At 31.7% G+C, this 20226-nt stretch overlaps 9 protein-coding genes and 1 non-coding gene across 10 annotated transcripts; 5 read left to right on the forward strand and 5 right to left on the reverse strand.

The window, feature by feature from the left end:
- Nucleotides 1–230: 230 nt before the first annotated feature.
- ASCRUDRAFT_6533 (arrestin family protein) lies at nt 231–4562 on the reverse strand (the record flags this gene model as incomplete). The annotated part of the gene is made up of 1 exon (XM_020191355.1): nt 231–4562. The coding sequence occupies one exon, from the start codon at nt 4560–4562 to the stop codon at nt 231–233; it is 4332 nt and encodes a 1443-aa protein (XP_020049218.1).
- Nucleotides 4563–4855: 293 nt separating this feature from the next.
- EXO70 (GTP-Rho binding exocyst subunit EXO70) lies at nt 4856–7186 on the forward strand (the record flags this gene model as incomplete). Its single annotated transcript, XM_020191356.1, has 1 exon — nt 4856–7186. The coding sequence occupies one exon, from the start codon at nt 4856–4858 to the stop codon at nt 7184–7186; it is 2331 nt and encodes a 776-aa protein (XP_020049219.1).
- An 813-nt stretch (nt 7187–7999) lies between these two features.
- Nucleotides 8000–8986, forward strand: VPS28 (ESCRT-I subunit protein VPS28; the record flags this gene model as incomplete). Its single annotated transcript, XM_020191150.1, has 3 exons — nt 8000–8393; nt 8526–8719; nt 8798–8986. The coding sequence occupies 3 exons, from the start codon at nt 8000–8002 to the stop codon at nt 8984–8986; spliced, it is 777 nt and encodes a 258-aa protein (XP_020049220.1).
- A 495-nt stretch (nt 8987–9481) lies between these two features.
- Nucleotides 9482–10210, reverse strand: RPN12 (proteasome regulatory particle lid subunit RPN12; the record flags this gene model as incomplete). The annotated part of the gene is made up of 1 exon (XM_020189694.1): nt 9482–10210. A coding segment is annotated over one exon (729 nt), but the record flags the coding sequence as incomplete, so codon positions are not given.
- A 291-nt stretch (nt 10211–10501) lies between these two features.
- ASCRUDRAFT_6537 (uncharacterized protein) lies at nt 10502–12076 on the reverse strand (the record flags this gene model as incomplete). The annotated part of the gene is made up of 1 exon (XM_020191357.1): nt 10502–12076. The coding sequence occupies one exon, from the start codon at nt 12074–12076 to the stop codon at nt 10502–10504; it is 1575 nt and encodes a 524-aa protein (XP_020049222.1).
- A 262-nt stretch (nt 12077–12338) lies between these two features.
- On the reverse strand, nt 12339–13256 carry ASCRUDRAFT_6538 (uncharacterized protein; the record flags this gene model as incomplete). The annotated part of the gene is made up of 1 exon (XM_020191358.1): nt 12339–13256. One exon carries the CDS (start codon nt 13254–13256, stop codon nt 12339–12341), a length of 918 nt encoding a protein of 305 aa, XP_020049223.1.
- An 895-nt stretch (nt 13257–14151) lies between these two features.
- On the forward strand, nt 14152–14616 carry ASCRUDRAFT_74366 (uncharacterized protein). Its single transcript, XM_020192657.1, has one exon. It carries the CDS (start codon nt 14218–14220, stop codon nt 14506–14508), a length of 291 nt encoding a protein of 96 aa, XP_020049224.1. The 5' UTR covers nt 14152–14217; the 3' UTR covers nt 14509–14616.
- Nucleotides 14617–14957: 341 nt separating this feature from the next.
- ASCRUDRAFT_t20 lies at nt 14958–15028 on the forward strand. The gene has a single exon. It is a non-coding gene; the product is annotated as a tRNA-Gly (tRNA).
- A 735-nt stretch (nt 15029–15763) lies between these two features.
- On the forward strand, nt 15764–17845 carry RGL1 (Rgl1p; the record flags this gene model as incomplete). Its single annotated transcript, XM_020190269.1, has 3 exons — nt 15764–16167; nt 16366–16931; nt 17184–17845. The coding sequence occupies 3 exons, from the start codon at nt 15764–15766 to the stop codon at nt 17843–17845; spliced, it is 1632 nt and encodes a 543-aa protein (XP_020049225.1).
- An 885-nt stretch (nt 17846–18730) lies between these two features.
- Nucleotides 18731–18949, reverse strand: ASCRUDRAFT_79540 (uncharacterized protein; the record flags this gene model as incomplete). The annotated part of the gene is made up of 1 exon (XM_020194393.1): nt 18731–18949. The coding sequence occupies one exon, from the start codon at nt 18947–18949 to the stop codon at nt 18731–18733; it is 219 nt and encodes a 72-aa protein (XP_020049226.1).
- Between the last annotated feature and the right edge of the window lie 1277 nt (nt 18950–20226).

Below are 20226 nucleotides of genomic sequence, written 5' to 3' on the forward strand. Positions count from 1 at the left end.
TTTTATCAGTTAATTGCGTATGAAATTATATAAAAAAACCCATGAATCACAAGTAAAAAGCAAATGAAAATGTTATAAACAAACGAAAATTCTTAAATTAAAAAAAAAAAATTATTGAAAAAGCTGAAAAAAGATTATAAAGTTAAAAAAATAAAAAATTAAATAAAAATTCTAAAAAAGTGAATTGTATAAAAAAAATTCAAATTAGTGTTCTTTAAGTGTTATTTACGTTATTTAAGTTCAAACTGGTTAAAATCTGATTTTTCAGCCTTTTTTTGAGCTCTGATTTTCTCACCAATACTTTTTGCACTACCTGAAGATACTGTTGTAACTGAAACTGAATCACTTATCAAAGAGGACGAGCTATTATCAAATATTCTGTTAGAACCAACTTTTTTGTTTAAAAATGAATTATAAACCCCATTTTTATTGGCATCTTTATTATCTAAAACAAAAGAAGATGTTGAAACAACGGAATTGTTTCGGTTTCTTCTTTTAGGTAAAAAATTGCTGATTGAAGCCGATATTGGTATCGACATAGAAGCAGATTCATTAGCCATAGGATGCCATAATTTGTCTGAAACGTTAGGAACTGCTTTATACATTGCAGTGATATCTGTGCTATCTCCTGCTTGGCTGATAAATGAATCACCAAATGATCTCTCTTTATCAAGATGTGGAAAATCTCCTGATGCTAAAGTAGAAACTTCAGATAGCTCGTCCAATAAAGGCTTTTTCTCAATATAGTTTTCTCTTGAAAGATTAGTAGATAAAGAAGATAAAGATGACGCAATTATATCATCTTCTGGAAAGATCGCCAACAGCGATTTCAGGAAATCAACATTTGGTGATAGCGAGTGGTTTTCTGGAGTAGGTGGGATGACTTTAGTCGAAGGAAGCGCTAAATCAAAGGTTGATGATTTATTTCTCGAATCATCAAAACTAACTCTCTTCTTACCTTTATCTTTATATTCTTTCTTTCTGCTAAAATTTTCCTCTACTTCAGCATCCAATGATCTTTGAATTGTATCTGTATCTTGCACTCTTCTCAATTCCGATGATATTCTTTTGATGCTACCAAAAGATCCCCTTCTAAATTCAAAAGAGTTATTTGTATCCATTCCATTAACACCCAAAAACATAGAGGAACTCGAATTCGATAGATTCTTTTTAGCATTGTAAGAAAATTGGTCATCATTATCAAGGTCAAAATTTAGTCTTGATGGTGAGGGAGAAAAACTCTTTCTAGCTTTCATCACGTCAGGAGAAGTTGCTCTGATTATGCTATCAGGTAGGTGTGGACTTGCTCCTCTGAATTTGAAACTTGAAGCAACATCATTTTCATCATCATCCAATTCTAATTCTAATCTTGATGGTGATAAATCTAAGTTTCTTTGTTTGCGAAGTGATAAAGGTGATCCATGCTGAGTTTTTGGTGCTCTTAAATTTCGACGTACTCTTCCACGTTCTTCCTCTTCAGTCTTTATTGTTTTTCTCAATATTTTTTTTTCCTTTTCTTCTTCAAGGACTTGATCATAAGACGGTGGCGGCGGTAAGTTTTCAAATCCTTTGACCATTTGGTTTGCCTCTAAATTTTTTAATGCAAAATCAAAAGATGGGGGGTTAATTGAAGGTTTTCTTAAAATTTGAAAAGAATTTAAATTTGAATTTGAGTTTGAGTTTGGACTTGAATTTGAATTTGAATTTAAATTTGAAGTAGGTTTAAAGTTGGAAGAAAGAGAAAAATCACCAAGTGCTGAAGGCCCTAAAGTTGGAGATAGTGCATTTTTTTGAAAGTATGATGCAGAAGAGCTTTCAAGTCGTGGAGATAATAAGCCTGTTAAAATTGGCAGAGAAATTGTTCTTAAACTAGGAGATCTTGAAGCTGATAGTTTTGGAGACATTGCTTGTAGACGAGGAGAAAGAATTCGAACTGTTGGAGACATTGCTCTAAAATTTGGTGATAAAGTGGGTTCTAATGGTGCAAATTTAGGGGAGTTTAAATTATTTAGAGGTCTAATTACTGGTGAAAAAGCATTTGAATGATTGTTTAAAGGCTGTGCTTGTGAAGAATACATTTCTAATTTAATCTGAGAAGGTTTAAACAAATTAGACTCTATCATATCAGATGTAATCTCATCACCACCAAAATCTTTACCTAAACTAGTATATTCATTGCAGTGATGGTTATCGGCGGTTGATTTAATGTTATCATCGGTTAGTATGGTTTCGTGTGCTCCACCAGTAGCTTCACTAACGGTTTCAACAAGAGGAATCGCCGAATCTTCTAGATTGATGGCTGGAATATTTGGATTCAGAGGATCCGTTGGATTGACTAGAATTTCACTAGGAAAAATGGGTTCTTCCTTTGAATATGAAGGTAAATTTGGCCCATAAAATTCATTAAATGTGTCAAATTCATTAATTGTGGAAATTCGTGGCCCATCGTAGGCAGGTAATAGTGTATTCGCTTGAGTACATAATGGATGAAGAACATGAATTGGACAATCAATTGATATTTCATAGTGTTTTCTGTCCATTTTAGGTTCGGATTTATTCAGAGAATCATTATGGTGTGAACTGAAAAACGAGTGTTCAGTGGAATTTGAAGTAGAATTTGGAGTAGAATTTGGAGTAGAATTTGAATTTGAATTTGGCGTTTCCTTTTTTTTATCTTTAGATGAGCCCGTATTCTCAATTTTTTTAGAGACTCTTAATGTAATTTTAATCCAATGATGGCATTGAATGTTAACATACTGAGTATCAGGATGCAATTTTGCGCCAGTTTTACTGGGAGTTTCAGGAACATATAGTTGATAAGTAAAATCCTTTGAAGAGATATATTCATCATCATCCTCATTATCGGCATCTGATTTTTCTTTTCCTTTTCCTTTTCCTTTTTTGTCTTTGTTTTCTTTGTTTTCTTTATTTTCTTTATTTTCTTTGTTTTCTTTAATTTCTTTGGGCAAGTGTAATTTATGAGGAAAATTGAATTTGTTATGAGCTTCATTTGATATTGAAGTATTTTTGCCATTCGCTTTTAAAGAAGGGTTTGCTGAAATATTTATACTATTAATCAAGTTATTATCAAAAGAGATATCGCCGTCAACATCTTTTAGTAGATTATTTCCAGATTTTGGTTTATGTTCCAATAAGAGGTATTTCTTTTGAGGTTCTAATCTATGAACTTTTTTCTTTTTGCACCAGTATTCCAAGATCTCAACCAAGAAGATTTTGATTTTATAAACTTTGAGGGTTTTCTCATTTGGGACTAATTTAATATTAATTGGTAAAAAGGAGTCTAAAATCAAGAAATTTGAAAGAATTGAGATCGAGTAAAATAATTGTTCTTCCCATGATTTATTAATTAGAATAGGATCAAGGTTGTCTTCAATTGATTGAGAAGAATTAGTTCTGATTAATAAGATGTTTTTCTTAGCGGTAATGGGCAGCTTAAATTTTGAGAACTTATCGATTGAGACCTCTAAGAAATAGTTTATATAACCAAAGGTTACGGCAATTGATTCTGGAGTAGATTGAGGAATTGGGTGTTCAAAATTATAGATATAGTCACCAGGCTGGAAGACGTAGGGTTCTAAGTCGTTTGAGCTGTAGGATCTGATTGAAGAGAGGTTTAATCGTGAAGATGGGGAGCTGGATCTTGTTTTAATGCTGGATAATTCGTTGAATATCTTTGATCTAGTTGATTTCAAGTCTCTGGAGGAATCCAAAGTGAAAGAATCTAAATCTGAGTTATGTAGATTTATATGGTTGGCACCACCTTTGGAGTAATTTATGGATTCCCTTTGAGAGGAATTGAAGAAGGGCCATGAATGGTTGAGAATTGTATCAGATTCAAAGAAATTCTGTTTTTTAGGAGGAATGCCCTCTGGCCAATTTGTTCTTGCAATACCCTTCAAGTTTAGATTTATGTGTTTTAATTTTGTATTGTTTTTTAAAATCTTGACCAAAAGTACGCCTCTTAGTAGTAATGGTGGGGCTTCGTTGATATCCAAGTCGTTCCCAGTAAAATGGTTATAGCTATTATTGTTATTATTACTTGTAGTAGCACTGTTATTTGAGCTCGTAGAAGGTCTCCCATTGCTATCAGAAGTCTCGCTAATTAGAGTAGGAGCAGAAGTAGTTGGTCTGTTGGCTTGTCTTCTCAAGCTTCTTCTCGAGGATGGGGTCACAACCGAGGAAGCGTTTGATGAGATGTTGTTTTGTAGAAAAAACTTGTCTTCAGTGAGCAAAAGATATACTTTGAATGATGAGTTTTCAATTAGAGGCTTTTCAGGCAACTTGGGCAATAGAATGTTGTGGTTTGAAGACGATTTGATGCTGATGTTGCTGTGGCTGTTTGTTGAAAACAGGTTGTTTTTGACCAAGTTTCGAATAAACAGGCTGTTGCTACTGGAGATGTTGTTTCCATTGGTGTTGGTATGACTGCTGGAGCAGACCTGGTCTAGATAGATGTTTGTTGGATGAGATGCCTCATTGTGGTTGGAGATGGTGGTAGATAAGACGTCAGAGGGATTGAGAGGGGTCTTGGAATAGACCATAATGCATCAGAGCAGTGGATGGAGAAGCAGAAAAGGGCAGCAGAACAGGAGAAACCACCTATCCACAGACTAGAGAAACAGCAGAGGCAGCAGAGGCAGCAGAGGCAGCAGAAACAATAAAAGTAGCTCAATAGCTGAGGGTGCTGAAAGGTGCAAAGAGGAGCGAGCGAAAAACAGTGCCTTCTCTCAAGGCCAACAAGTTGTGCTCTTTATCAGCAACACAGGCCTGGGATTTGCCAGCATTGCACCAGAAGCAGCAGCAGCAGAATCAGCAGCAGCCAGTTCTCCTGAACATGTCCCACACTGCGTTTTTGGTGGACATCGACGAGGCAGACGTCGCTGTTCTTGACGAAAACCTCTCCAAGTCTGACGAGCTCATATTGCAAATCAGCAAGTCGTTGAACAAAGTGTCCCAGCTCTCACTAAGCTCTTTGAACTTGATCAATCCCATCATCGACGTCTCCAACAACCTCACCACCTACAAGAAGAACGTTGAGGACTCCATCAATATCACCAAGAAGATCAAGAACTTTGCGAAAATCATCTCCAACTACGAGGTGGTCATCAACAACGACCTCTTGATCTTGCAGAACAGCACCAACAACGACCCCAGCAGTAAGAATGAATATAACAAGCACGAATTCAACAACTACTTGAAAGTGTTGAAGAACTGCAACAACTTGCTAGTGGAAATCAATCGAAACAGATTGGAAAACTTTACAGGAATCGTCAACAATCTAAACAGCTTGATCGTAAAGGGGAACAGCAACTTGATTGAAATATTTAAAAACAACGTCAAGAGCCTACCAAATCTACCCAAATTTAGTGAATATAAATTGATTGAACAGGATTCCAATGCCAATGCTAATACCAATTCCAATTCCAATTCCAATACCGATGAAAACGATCTAGTCAACAACTTACTAGCGAAAATTAATAATAATAATTGCAATATCAATATCGATATCATTCAATACTTTTTAAAATTTTCAAATTCTTCAATTGATAAAATTAATGAAATTTATATCTCAAATAGATCAAATGTTATTTTAAATGGTTTGGCAAATGACGAAGATATCCTTATCAACGACTCCAAAAAAAATGATTTATACCAAAAGAATTCTAATTTAATAACCTGTTTTACAAGGTATATAAACTTGAATCTAACGTATGAAAATTGTTTAATAATCAAAAATTTCCCAAATTTTAATGACAACACTGATAATAATAATAATAATAATAATAATAATAACAAAAGTGAAAAGAATAATAATAACAATAAAAGTGAAAATAATAATAATAATAATAATAATAATAATAATAATAATAATAATAATAATAATAATAATAATAATAATAATAATAAAAGTGAAAATAATAACAATAACAATAACAATAATGATAATGATAAAAATGGAAAAATTGAATTTAAACTAAATTTGATCAAAATATTCAAGGTCAAAATATTTCCCAAGTATTCTTACTACTTGATCGAATTGACAAATTTTATTAAAAAAAACTTTTCAAACTATTCTTTACTATTATTTGAATTAATTAACTGTAAAATCGAATTTTTAAAAAAAATTGATCAAGATATCAAACTAATTGAAATCATTAAAAAAAACGGTGACAACAATGAAGATGAAGATATAATTATACTCATCTTGAAGGATTTCGAAATTGTCAAATCATTAGCTCAAAATTTGTTCAAAGATTTCTTAAAACTAATCGATAACAAAATCGTCAACTCAATGAATAATTTACCAAAGGATTATGGTGTAAGTGAAATCACTGTTGAAATCATGTCCAAATTAAGAAAATTTAGTGAATTTAGAGAATCTTGCCTAAATATAATCGAAGGAATGAAAATGGGTTCATGGATCGATAGCAATAAGCCCCAATGGCTAAACGTATTTACTAGTAATCCTCATTATTCTAGCAATTCCAATAACAGTTTCAATAATGACAATCAAGACGTCAATAATTCTAAATACTTGTTGATGTGTTTTTTCTTGGACTCAATCGACAATATTATGGTAGATTTAGAGATTAAAAGTAAGATAATACTCACAGTCAACCAAATAAAAAAGAGTAATAATCTTTATAATTCACATATTGGTTTTTTTTTAGTTACCAATTTAATTTTAATTGAACAAATTATTAAAAGAAGTGAAATTGAAAAAATATTTGAGTTTAATAAATTAAGTTTTGAAAGAATTGAAAAATTGAAAAAGAGAGCATTGAATTTCTTTTTAATCAGTTGGAAAAATTTAGCTTCAAGTTTAATGGATGTCACTGTCAATACAAGCTCAACATCATCAAGTGGATTAGGATTAAGTGGATTGACCGGCAGCAAGATTAATAGTAAAGAAAAGGAAATTATCAAAGAAAAATTCCGTAATTTTAATAGTGAAATTGAAGAAAATATCAAAATTTTCAAAAGTTATAATATCACAGATCAAAGTTTGAAAAAATATTTGGTTCAAGAAATCAGTTTCATTATCCCCTTATACAATAGATTTCACGATAAACACTCTGGAGGGGATTTCACAAAACATACAAGCAAGTATATCAAGTACGATAAGAGTAAATTATCTGGTATGTTAATGTCATTAGCTAAATGAGATTAATACAATGATACAATTATAATTTAAATTCTGTTTTTGTAGACCGATTTACCACTGAGTCTTTGGTTTGATTTGGAGTTTGTGTTTGTACAATTCTTTGAGTGTTCTGTATTAAACTTGTTTGAATATATTTTGATTGAGATTTCGAACTGTTTGCAAAATACTTCAAACTAGTGTTGTATCGTTTGTACCGCTCGTCTCTAGGGCTACAACATAGTCCTAGATGGCTCCGAAGCCAATTCGTGCAGCCAGAAAAACAATACATCAGAAAATTAGCTGCATGAACAGCAGAGAAAGCAAAATAACTACAATTATAATATTTTATTTTTATCATTATGAATTACTTTAGACCGATATAGAATTATATAAAAGGCGTTGTAATTTGACCAATTTCGAAAGAAAGGGATCAAGTTTTCCAATGCATATTTCTAGTTCTCTTCGAGTTTACATAAAAAGCCCTAAGTTACAGTCTTAGAGTGTAAGCCCCTGAGAATTGGAATACAGGAAGCCCTACGGTTACGACCTACGAAGGTCCGCGCGCAAAACAGCACAGTGTTTGGGGCCAAGAGTGCGCATGCCAAGAGTGCAAATTCCAAAAATTTGCACTCTTGGCCTCCGAATAGTTGTTTGTCGCTCCGAGTACGTTTACGTATCCGGCTACGGTGAAGCAGTTTGTCTTCAAACCGGATTGTGGCCGTTTATCGATTTAAATAATCTGACCCCACTTCCGGTCCGTTGGCAAATGATACGGGGGTTGATAAGAACTGCCTTTGCTCACTTTTTTGTTGATAATAGCAGAGATTCACCAACATGAACAACGATTATCTTCCCTATGCTCCTATTTCAAATATACAAAATCCAACCTACAACTTGTTGAGATCCAATCAGAAGTTGTCTTCAATCAACTTGGATCAAGAGGTCTCCTTGTATTCAACTAATAGTTATAACACCAAAGAAAGAGAAATCTATGAAAATTTGGCAGAGATTTATTCAATTTTAACAACTTTGGAATACATAGAAAAGTCGTATTTGAAAGACAATCTAAAACATGAATTGTATACTTCAACCGTAAAGAGATTGATTAACCAATATAATGCGTTGATAAATAACGATGAAATCTCCGATCAGTTTATAAACTTGCAATACTTTAAGAAAAAATATAAAATTGATTGTCCATTGGCTACTAAAAGATTGGAGATTGGTGGTCCTGACGATATAAATGATTTGACAGATGTTTCAAATAAAACCACTACAAATAATACCAACTATAATAGTAGTACTGTCGACATAAATGACAATAGTAACAACAAGAATGTGACACAGAAAAACAATCAAGAAAGTTCTAGTTCTAATAACAATAACAATAATAACAATGCTAACAATAATAATAATAAAAATCAAATATCTTCAAGAGCAGTCGCTGAAGCTACAGGAAATTTTATAACATGTATGGATGCATTGAAATTGAACTATAAAGCCAAAGATCAATTATATCCATTATTATCTGATTTGATAACCTCAATAAATAATGTTCATAACGATGATGATGATGATGATGATGATGATGATGATGATGATGATGACGAAGACGAGGAAGATCATAATAAGAGCGATGAAAATAATAACAAACAAAGTGGAAAACACAAATTAGATTTTGAAGGTAGAGGCAAGTTGGTTGAATGGTTAATTAAATTGAATCATATGAAAGTTAATGATGAATTGAGTGAAGATGAAGTAAGGCAATTGTTGTTTGATTTGGATACAGCGTATAAGCATTTTTATACTTCATTAGAATGATGATTTATTTTAGCTTAGTTTGTTTATTTTCTTCTGTTTTTTACTTTATTTCATATGACGTATGAAATATAATTAAATATTCATATATATTTAGTTGTTACTATATGATATATAAAAAAGAGGCAAAAAAATGTTTCAAACAATGGATTCCATTTGTCTTGCAAATATTAGACAATTTTTAATTAATTTTTGATTATTACTTAGTTCTGGCTCGGTTTCATTTTCTATCGAAAGGTTATTATCAAATTCTAAATCGATATCAATATCTTCATCAATTAACATATCTTCATCCTTTTCAATTACGCCTTTATTAGCATCTTTATTATTATTATTATTATTATTATTATTATTATTATTATTATTATTATTATTATTATTAGTAGTAGTAGTAGTAGTAGTAGTAGTAGTAGTAGTATTAGTATTAGTATTAGTATTAGTATTAGTATTAGTATTAGCATTAGCATTAGTATTATTGTGATTATTAATATCGTCATGGAAATAAACAAAGCCATTTTGAAGAACCCAGTTTGTCTCTTCATTAATTAAATCAATCACTTCTCGTTCGTTATTTAAAAATAATAGATTTTTAACGTTACTTAATGCCAATTTTTTATTTTCATATGTCTTTTCAATGCAATCTATAATTTCAAGTCTAATTGCTTTAATTAAATCGCTATTGAAAATTTGAAATTCTTTCAATTGTTTCGATGAATTATTATCGTTGATTAGTTTCCAGATTTTGTCATAGGAGCCTTCCATTAACCATCTTTCAATCTTTATAGGATAATTCAAGTATAAATCATTCTCGATTTCTTTCAAATCCAAATTCTTATTTGGCAAAGAAATCAATTCAATATGAAAAGTAGCAATTTCGCCCCTCGATAGTAATAATAGCAAGTACAACGCCATGATTTTTTTCTGGTTTTGAGATTTTAAATTTTTCTTAAAATTCTGCTTATAAAATGGCTTCAACTGATTGATATAGTTTTGAAACCCCTTGTAGTCCTTCAAATTAATAGAAGCCAAAGCACCAATCTCCAAGATGTATCTGGTGACAAGCAAATCTTCAGGATTGAACTTTTTGCCATCGCTGCTGGTGACTGGAACCAACAAGTTGAACCTGGCCAACTCTACTTTGATCTTGGGCAAGAGCTTTAGACAGAGCGAATAGTCCTGCTCGTCGAAAGCTTTCTTCAATTGAGGTGTTAATACGTTGAGTGACATTTCTGTTGCAGTTTTCCAGCGTCTATTGAGCAGCAGAGCAAGCAGTTTGTTGGTTTTGTTTCTTCTTCTGCTTCGTTAAAACGACGTGAAGTGGCAAGGCCTCGCAGTTTTGGCTTTGTGCGCGTTTCTTCAACATGTGATCACGTGTAGCCTATATCCGAGGGCTTTTTGTGATGGGATATTGTGAAGATATATTGAGAAGATATTGAGAAGATATATTGAAAAGATATATTGGAATGGACTATATTGTGGATAGATATTCTATTCTTTGGCTTGCTCTGCTTCATCAGTTTACTGGCTCTCTACGTTTGTTTCAAAGCTGTTACTAATTTCCACGTCGAAGAACCCAAACTCGTTGAAATCATACACAACGTCAAAACCAGCAAACGTTTGGTTGAGTTGGTGATTGTCGTTTGTGTTTTCGATGGAATTGCCATCAATTTTCAATTTGTCCTGTCCTGGCTGCTCTTTGATCAAGATGTTTGGCTGGCAGTATTCCTCCACATCCTCGTGGCTATTTAATCTGACTGGTCCATTTTGGAATAGCGAATTGGTTTGATCAATCACCAAGTGATTCTCCATTGTCTTGACTATTTCATTGCCTTTCTCTCTTTCGATCAAGAAACATCCGATAAAAAATTTTAATCCAAACTCATAAAATACAATCCCTCTATCATGGTAAATTGTATAATAATTCTTGTTATTCAACGTTGAAATTTCGTATTTAAATCCTGGCTGGATCTTATATTTAACATTATCTATAACATAACTCCATGAGAGCTCTTTGCCAAACTCATTGAATGATTTATCAATGAATAAATGATTATTATAGGTAAATGCCTCTAGAATATTCTCTTCCTCTGGATTTGAATTTATAAGACAGTTTGAGAATCTGATCATCTTGTACTCTTCTTCATTTTTATTTATAAACTTAATTCCTAGCAATGTATAATAACTATTGTTGCCTTCGTTATAAAGTTTGGTTTTTTTGCTTTTTGGCACAGTATAAACTAATTGATCATTTTTATTCCATGGCCAGTTTAGCTCAATATATTTTTCTTCTTTAATTACTGCTGATAATTTTTTATTATCCATTGAAACTGTACAATTGCTTGAATTCTTGTTATTAAAGTGATATGTTACTGTTTTATTATTGTTTTCTCCGATGTTTGGAAACTTTTTTGATGAGTATGCTCTATAATTATTCTCTCTATGGGTTTTAATATCCCTACCATCACGATTTTTGTTTCTGTCATTATATCTGTTATAATAATAACTCGATTTATGGTTTTCATATTTGTTGCTTTTTTTATATCTTCTACCATATTCATCCTTTTTGTGATGATCATCATGATCATTATATTTCCAGTCTTTTTCTTTGCTTCTGCTTGGGTTTTGATTCATCTTTCTATTTTTTGCCATTTTTCTGTTTCTTGATTGATACTCCTTTGATAAATTCACTTGTTTTGGTGCCTTTTGCCTAGATCTTAAAAACTTTGAGTTTTTCTTATACTCTTTTTGAAAATAGTTTGTTGATTTATTATTGATTTGACTTTTTGCTTTTCTATTCTTATTTAAATCACTGGTGTCTCTCATTTTACCTCTATCATAATTTGAGCTATATTTAGTACTACTGCTCTTTATTGGGAAATCTACATAATCATTATTGCCTTTATGGCTTCCATTGGATTCACTGGTTTTTCTTTGACCATCACTTACAATATCTTGAATATCTTGAACATTTTGAATATCTTGAGTATCTTGAATATTTTGTGTATCAATCTCTTTGCCTAATGAGTCGCTTATTATTAATAAAATTATTAACAATAAAACTAAAGCATTTAATAAAATTAGTTTTGTCTTCATTGTTTATTCAACCAATTTTCTAAAATCTGTATCAAAATAATATTTGATTTGATTAATTTTACATTGATTTTCTTTTTTTTTTAAAAAAAAAGAATAAAGTCAGTAATAATCATTTATTCAATATACAAATTACCACAAATGGAAAAGTCTTCAAACCACAAAAATGAATTTATGACTTTTGTTTTGTTTTGTCTCTTTAAATACAAATAAATACAAAATACGTTTATTATCAAAAATTCAGGTCATATGCAAATATCGTCACTTATTCTGATAAAAGGTTTAGTTTGAAATATTGATTGCCAAATGATTCATCGACATTATCAGAGACTATTTTGGGATAACAATGAGGTTTTTCAGTCTCAGATATCTGATGGGTTTTATCTAGTTGAATGATATCACCACTAATATGCCATTCTGTATCCATATTATGATATTCTGTCCCAACACAATGTTTCTTCAACCATAAAACAACTGATAAGTTTGAAATAATTGAAATTTGATTGAGGATATCGTGAAGATTAATTTGACTGTTTTTGATATTTAAAAAAAGATTGTTTTTATCAGCGTTCAATGAAATAGTCATATAATCGCAATAGAGTGGAACGAATGGATTGTGAAATTGAAGTTGGGGATTATTTTTGACAAGTTGGTTTCGAAAATCGGTATAATTTGTTTTATTGATTCCCACTTTTAAGAAATTTTGAGAGTCAGTTTTTTTTCTCATTATAACACAATTTTTTAATTTTATAGCAGTTTGAAGCTGATTTGAGTTTAAATCATAGCAATATCTTTTAGCAAATTTTTTATTTTCTGGGTCGGTGAATGAGTATACATTACTGTCAGTTTTGAAATTACAGTCATTGATTGTTTTGAAATTGATGGTATTTAAATTGCAAATTTTGTTTTCAAAACTAGTTGAATTATTTTGAGGGTTTTTGTTTTTAAATTTTTTATCGCGAAGTTTATCATGAAGTTTATCATAGATTTTATCATTAGTTATATCGGTTTGAATGTTGTTTTGTTTAATTGAAGAAGAATTTGATTCTTTTGAATTTTGAGATATTGTAAAAGTTGCAAAATTAATTTTTGAATTTCTTTTGAAAGTGAAATTCAAATGTCTTTTTTTATTTTTATTTTTATTTTTATTTTTATTTTCATTTCCAGTGAGAGTAAGAGTCATTTTAAGGGAATTATTATACAATTTTGATTAAGTTGGAGTTGATTCTTTTTCTCAAATGGTGAACATTTTCCAAAGAAAAGCCGAGCAACATTTGCAAATATATATAAAGAAGGAAATAAAGAAAGAAGATTTGTGCTAGGTATTTTATTTTTGTAATAAGATTTAAAAAAATGTTTAATTGATATTAATACTTGCCTTTTGGGGGGATTATTAAATGAAAATTGAATAGATTAGTGATTGAATAATTGAAAATGTTTCAGAATTGTTAGAAATGAAAACAAATCAGAGAAAAAACGGTAGCTGGTTCGAATTTCTGCGGGAGTAATTTTCAAGTTTGTTTTATTTGTATTTTATGTTTTTTTATGTTTTTTGAAAAGGTGATAAGAAAGCGATAAGAGAGAAAAAAACGATGGAACTGATAAGAATAAAACAATAATGGAGGATTGCTCAATGGGACTGGAACCATTATATATATGTGTGTATAGGTGTATATGTATATGTATATGTATATGTATATGTATATGTATATGTGTATTTATCAGATGAATTTTAAGAGATTTAATTTTTTATTATTAATTAAAAAAGAACTCTTTTAATATTATATTGTGATATTGTGATATTGTAATATTATAAAATATAAATTATCAAATTATCAAATTATCAAATTATTAAATTATTAAATTATTAAATTATTAAATTATTAAATTATTACGATTCAAAAATGAATGATAAACCCAAATATATTAAAAGAAGCAGTTACAAAAGACAAAAAATATCATCTTTTAAAAACAAATCAAAATCAAAAATAATCCCAAACAAAAAATCTAAGTAGGTATCAGATTTAGGTGGTCTGGATAATCATTTAAGAAATGAAAGTTATCTTTTAAAATCCAGACGTCGAACTGATTTTTGCCAACCTAGATATGTATCAAATCAGGAGCTAAGAAAGGAAGTAGATGAGATGAATTTGAGTGAGTTAGAAAACATTAGTAATTCCGATGATAGCAGCGATGATGATTATAATGATAATTACCATGATAGATATTTTGCTAGGGAATTTGAAGTTTTTACTGACCGATATTATCACTGTAATGATCATTACTATTCTGATTATGACTCTGAAGATCCTAACCACAATGCGTATAATAATCTTGATTTTGGTGGTGAATTTAGAGAGATTAATGCGAGTGATGCTACTAATGCCAATGATGCTGATGATAATAATATCGATGATTTTGGTTGGTTATCTTGATATTTTGGGAGGATATGATGATACATTTCCTTCGAATGATGAGTTGCTGAGCAATTCAGAGCCCAAGTATTCGTTTGAAGTCTCGTACGACTAGTTGTGGTAAAAGACTGCTGACATACTTGCAGTTTGATACAATAATTTTTTTTTTAAAAAATAACTGCTAAGAACACACTTATTGTGGTTCTTGCACGGTGCTGTTTATTAGTCGGTATATAAACTACAAAAACTGTCGCTGTAATTTTACCATGGATGTGGGAAAACCCTGGAGGAAAGAAAACTCACATCAAGGACGAATGAACTTAAGTAAGAAATAGATGTCACATCGTGTTCATCGCATAAATTGTCAGTTTGATACAATAGTAAACAAAAATAAAAAACAATCCTTATATAACATTGCGCCAGAACACACAAGTATATAAACAACACAGCGCCTCAGCAAACGTCAGACAGCGTAAGTGGTTTAATGGTAAAATTCAACGTTGCCATCGTTGGGCTCCCGGTTCGATTCCGGGCTTACGCATTCTTTTTTCTGCCATGCACAACTATGTAGTGCTGGGTGAGCACCGCTGCTCTGGGACTGCATCCGTGCTGGTGGTTCTCACCGACAAACCGCTGCCCTGTTCGGCGTGCCCCAGCCGCCGCAAGCTGTGTTTACCCCCGTCGAAACACGCCCCGTCTAGCTCTGCACGTGCTACTCGAGGTTGAAACAGCAGCGTTTTCCCACACGAAAAGAAGCAAAAGCAACACAACGAGCCTTTGAGCAAGAGGAAATGGAGCTGATCACCAGCGAGTAGTTGCAAGTGGTCTTTGCTGCGAATGTGGAACAGCTCTGGAGGTTGGCTCGACACTGGGCACATTGGGCTATTCCAGCTGGTTTAGGAGGAACAGGAAGGAGAAAGAAAAGAATAAGCTTGCAATTCGAAATTCATCTTTTGTATTTCTCAGCTCCCCAGTCTTTTTTTTTCTTTTCTTTGCTTTGCTTTTTTTTCCTATTATATTTAAATTATTTGTCCTCTTTTTTCTACCTGAACATCTAGAAATCTGTTCCATAATCCAATTTATATAACCACTCCATCAGCAATAACCACTCCATCAGCAACAACAACAACAACAACATAGCAACACCAACACTAACTGCAATAACAATACCTTTTCCTACAACACTGCCTGCTCACAACCTGCCTCTTCTCTTGAGCTCTGTCGACCAATTTGTATCAGCAATTGTCTTTCTCTGCAAGCAATCTATCCAACAATCATGGCTCCAATTGAACCTTTTATTGTCGGCTTGGGAGCATCTAATCACTCATTAGTCCGAGGTTGTCCTGGTGTTCCCAAAACTTGTCCAAGAATCGAAGGTGTGTTGGAGATAAGATCGAAAGATGGCTCTCCATTCATAATCAAATCGGTTTTGCTAGAGCTCAACACTGTTCAATCAGTTTCTGTGCCATCTTCAGGTTTTGTTGTTGGCTCCAAAAACGATGCAACAAAGTCCTACAACAACTATTCAAATTCAATCTACGATAATTCAAATTCAAGTGAACAGATTTTGGGTCTTGACATCCCCTTTATAATCCCACTAAATAAAGACATCTCTTCAAGCTGTAAAAACTCAAGGTGGAACGCTAAAACCATTCATAATATCACCTCAAAGATCATTTGGTCAAATATAAATACAAACCCTTTGAATTCAATTAATACTCTACTGAAAAATCTTAACCATTCAATAACCAATAACTCAACTAATCCGGATAACCACACCAACACGAACTTGAACTTGAACTTGGACTCGAACTTGAACTCGAACTCGAACTTAAACACGAACTTAAACACGAACTCGAACTTAAACACAAACTCGAGCTCGAACACTCATAATCAAAACCAAAACCAAAATAATGAGCTTTTTATAATAGGCTTTCCGATTATAATCAAAAGATTCGACACTTTACCTCTTTATAGGCAATTCAATGAACCTGTATCAAAAACAATCTCATCTCTAGACAAATCAATTCAAATCAACTACTCCTTACCAATTACTTCTGTTGGTCCCAAAGATGATATTCTAATATACTTTAAAATATCCCCATTTCAATCCGATATCCCCAATAAACCATCCTCCAACAATTCGAGTTCTTCCTCAAACTCCTTACTAAAATCTCTCATGGGTAGAAATAAAACAATCAAACTAAAAAAAATCTCCTGCTCAATCCAGGAAATCCTAGATTGCCACGATTTTGGTCTTTTATCAAAACAAACCAAAATCTATGAAGTCAATTCAAACTACGACAGTATCCTAACGCCCAATGGAATTTCTGCTCAATTACAATTTCAATTCCCCGATGATCTATCCTCCATTTATTCATCTGTTAACTCAAACCATTCATCTTTAACTTCTTCTCTAATTAAAAAAGTCCCATCCCAACTAGGTCACTCAAAATCAGTAAATATACCAAATCAAACCTCAGAAAATGAAAAATGCATTTCAAATGGCTCTCTTCCAAACAATATCCAAACTAAAACATCCTCAAAACTAAGAAAATCCCCAAATTTGTCACAAAATACAAATAACAATACCTCCTTTAAATCAATCGCCTCAATCAAATCCAACACTTTCAACAACTCATCATTTGCTGTCAACCCCAAAACTTTGACAACTGATACAAAATTGTTAGATGAAGTTAATACTGGAATCCCCATTTCTCATATCAGAGGCTTTACATTGTCTGGAAAATTGTTTTCAATCAGATACGAATTATCATTCAAACTAAAATTCTACAACCATCAAACTATCAAGTTTCAGCAACCAATAATTGTTTGTCCCTATGATAGAATATCTAGTTACAAACTACTAAAATGGGTATTAAAAGAATGGGATTACGCCAATTTCATCAATAGTACAAAATTTGTAACCAATTTCACTTATAGTTTTTACAATGGCAGGACTTCACTTCAATCTCATAATATGAATATGAATATGAACATGAACATGAACATGAACATGAACATGAACATGAATATGAATATGAACATTAATAATAAACCCAATTTTAGAAATACGGTTAACGGAAGCGATCACAATGGAATGGTTAAAACTTACAACGACTTTAATGGTTTGAAGAATCAATCTTTTAACAATAGCATTGTCATTGAAAATGCTAATAATATTAACAACAACGATGGTGATGATGATGATGATGATGGCAATTACGTTGAAAATATTTACCAAGTCCGACCTGCTCAAGTGTATAGACCAAGGAATGCTAATGATTGGAAATTGTTGGGTTTATCAGAAAAGGGTCTTGGAACTCATCGAAGCTCCATAATTCATTATATTGATTAAATTGTAAATTTACAATCTGCTTTAATTTTTTTATTTTCATTTTTTTTATTTCTTCTAATGATTTTATTAATGATGATTATCTAAGGATATTTGGGTTATTTTTCTACTTGATTTAGTTTTTGTATGGTTCTATTGGTTTATATTCAGTTTTATAGTTTATGTTTTCGTTTAGTATAATAAATAATAGATAATAAATAAGTTATTATAAAATAGTATGAGAGAAAAAAAAGCATAATATTAGTGTTTATGTATATTTATATACTTGAAATTTACCTATCAAGTACCACCATATTCATCATAAGTTATAAGTCATTATAAATTATAGTAGTAAAAGAGTTGAGAGTTAAGAAAAAAAAAATTTAATAGTGTAAATAAAACCCATAAAATAGAATAGAAAAATAAATAGATATAAATATAAATAAAGATTAATAAAGCAACGTAAAAGAAAAATTAATGTTAATGTTAATGTTAATGTTAATGTTAATGTTATTGTATTATTATAATGTTATTGTGTTATTATAATGTTATTGTGTTATTATAATGTTATTGTGTTATCTGGAGGTTTTGTTTTATGATATCTAATCAGTGAATTTCAAGATAATAATGGCAAGTAAAATAAGAAAAAGAAATGAATATAATTTAAGTAGTTGAGATCATTATTGGAGATGAGATTTGAGATGTTTGAGAGATATGATTGAGTAGAAGATAAATTGAAAATAAAGATAAAGATAGATAAAGATAAAACGAAATGAAATTGAAGTATAAATTGAAATTGAAGTATAAATTGAAATTGAAGTGGAATTTAGGTTTTGAGTAGATTGAACAAGTCAAATAAAGTAAATCAAAGTAAAGCAAGATAAATAACCAAATAGAGCAGTATAAATATCATATTTTGGAGAGCAAACAACGGTGAGAAGTTATTCCTTTAGCATCGATATTATCAGATTTTAAAGAGGACTTGATTGGTAGCAAAAACGGCAAAGTAACACTGATTGTGATGTATAGATATACTAAATTCTTTTGGAAATTTTGGGAGTTTTGGGAGTAGCGAAAGCTTGAAGAGTAGAATCTTTTTAAATTTGTTCTAACTAGTTGGGAAGCCATTGGAATATCAAGAGGAAATCAAGAGGAAGTGTTTGAATAGAGAGATAAGATTGGAATGAGGATAGTTTGGTGAGGAAAATAAAAAATAGAAAGTAGAAGAATAAGGGAGTAAAAATTACATAGAAATTATGGGGTATTTATAGGGAATTACGCTTAGGTGTTAATATTTGCTTTGAAGAAAATAAAATCCGTTTTGTAAGGACACAATTGAATTATGGAATTAAAAAGCAATGAATTCAGGTAATGGTTAATAGCATAAGTTATTCTGTTATTTTGAGCATTTTCAAGAGCAGCGGAAATAGGATTTAAGATTTTGGATTTTGGATTTGTACATTTAGTGCTAATTTTAATGTTAATTTTAGTTTTTGGAGCGAATTTGAATTTAAATTGGATTGAATCGCAATTATCCCCATATAAATAACATAAATAATATAAATAATATAAGTAATAACGTAAGTAATAGCGTAAATAATGCATTTTGATTGAGGTGGGTCCAATTTAGATTTCTAATCTCAACTGATAGAATCAGCAGTATGCAGATTATTTTTAAATTATTATTTTTAAACTATACTAGTAATTTTATGTAGATAAATGTGTTTTTTCCAAAATTGCCTTCGTCGGCTGTCAATTTACTGGAAAGCTGGGAAAGAACAGGACACAGATAGAGGTGGGTCTGGAAGCACAAATGGTCCAACAAGAGCCTGTGGAAGCGCAAAATCGATACAGCCATTAAATTCATCTGGACACAATTTAATGCGGTGTTAAAATGAGCTAAATCGAATTAAAATAAAACAGATAAATTCTGCCTGAAACTTAGCGAAGCTTAAGTGTATATTAAGCGGATGGAACATGGATTCTAATCGAATTATAGCCATAATCTTGCTGCAATCCAGCCTATTTCAAATCCGGTTTCAATCTATTTCTAATCAATTCAATCAGTTGTATCTAAAACCAGACAAACCTAATCTTTTCGATCACCAAAGCTGCCCAAGTAGGCTGTTGAGAAATGGAGAAGCGATTATGTTGGAATGAATTTGTCCAACGAAATGTGTCAAACCGGTGCAGGAAATTCGGCTCGTTATCAAAAAGATCAGTGCGTGTTACCCGGCGTCTTCTAACGGCAGCTGTCGCCTGACTATTGGAGAAAACAGCCAAAAAAGAGCAGGAGTCGTACGATGTGGAGCGCTAATTCGCCGTTACGCCCCAAGCAAAACGCTGACACACGTGCCCTGAACGACGCTCTGAGAGATACGAATGCTGTCTGCTCGCTTACAACA

Source organism: Ascoidea rubescens (assembly GCF_001661345.1).
Source record: "Ascoidea rubescens DSM 1968 unplaced genomic scaffold ASCRUscaffold_2, whole genome shotgun sequence".
NCBI classification, from domain to species: Eukaryota; Fungi; Ascomycota; class Saccharomycetes; order Ascoideales; family Ascoideaceae; genus Ascoidea; species Ascoidea rubescens.

What these genes read in the sequence shown, in the direction of transcription:
- ASCRUDRAFT_74366 (XM_020192657.1), top strand. Translation starts at nt 14,218, where the DNA reads ATGAATTTGAGTGAGTTAGAAAACATTAGTAATTCCGATGATAGCAGC.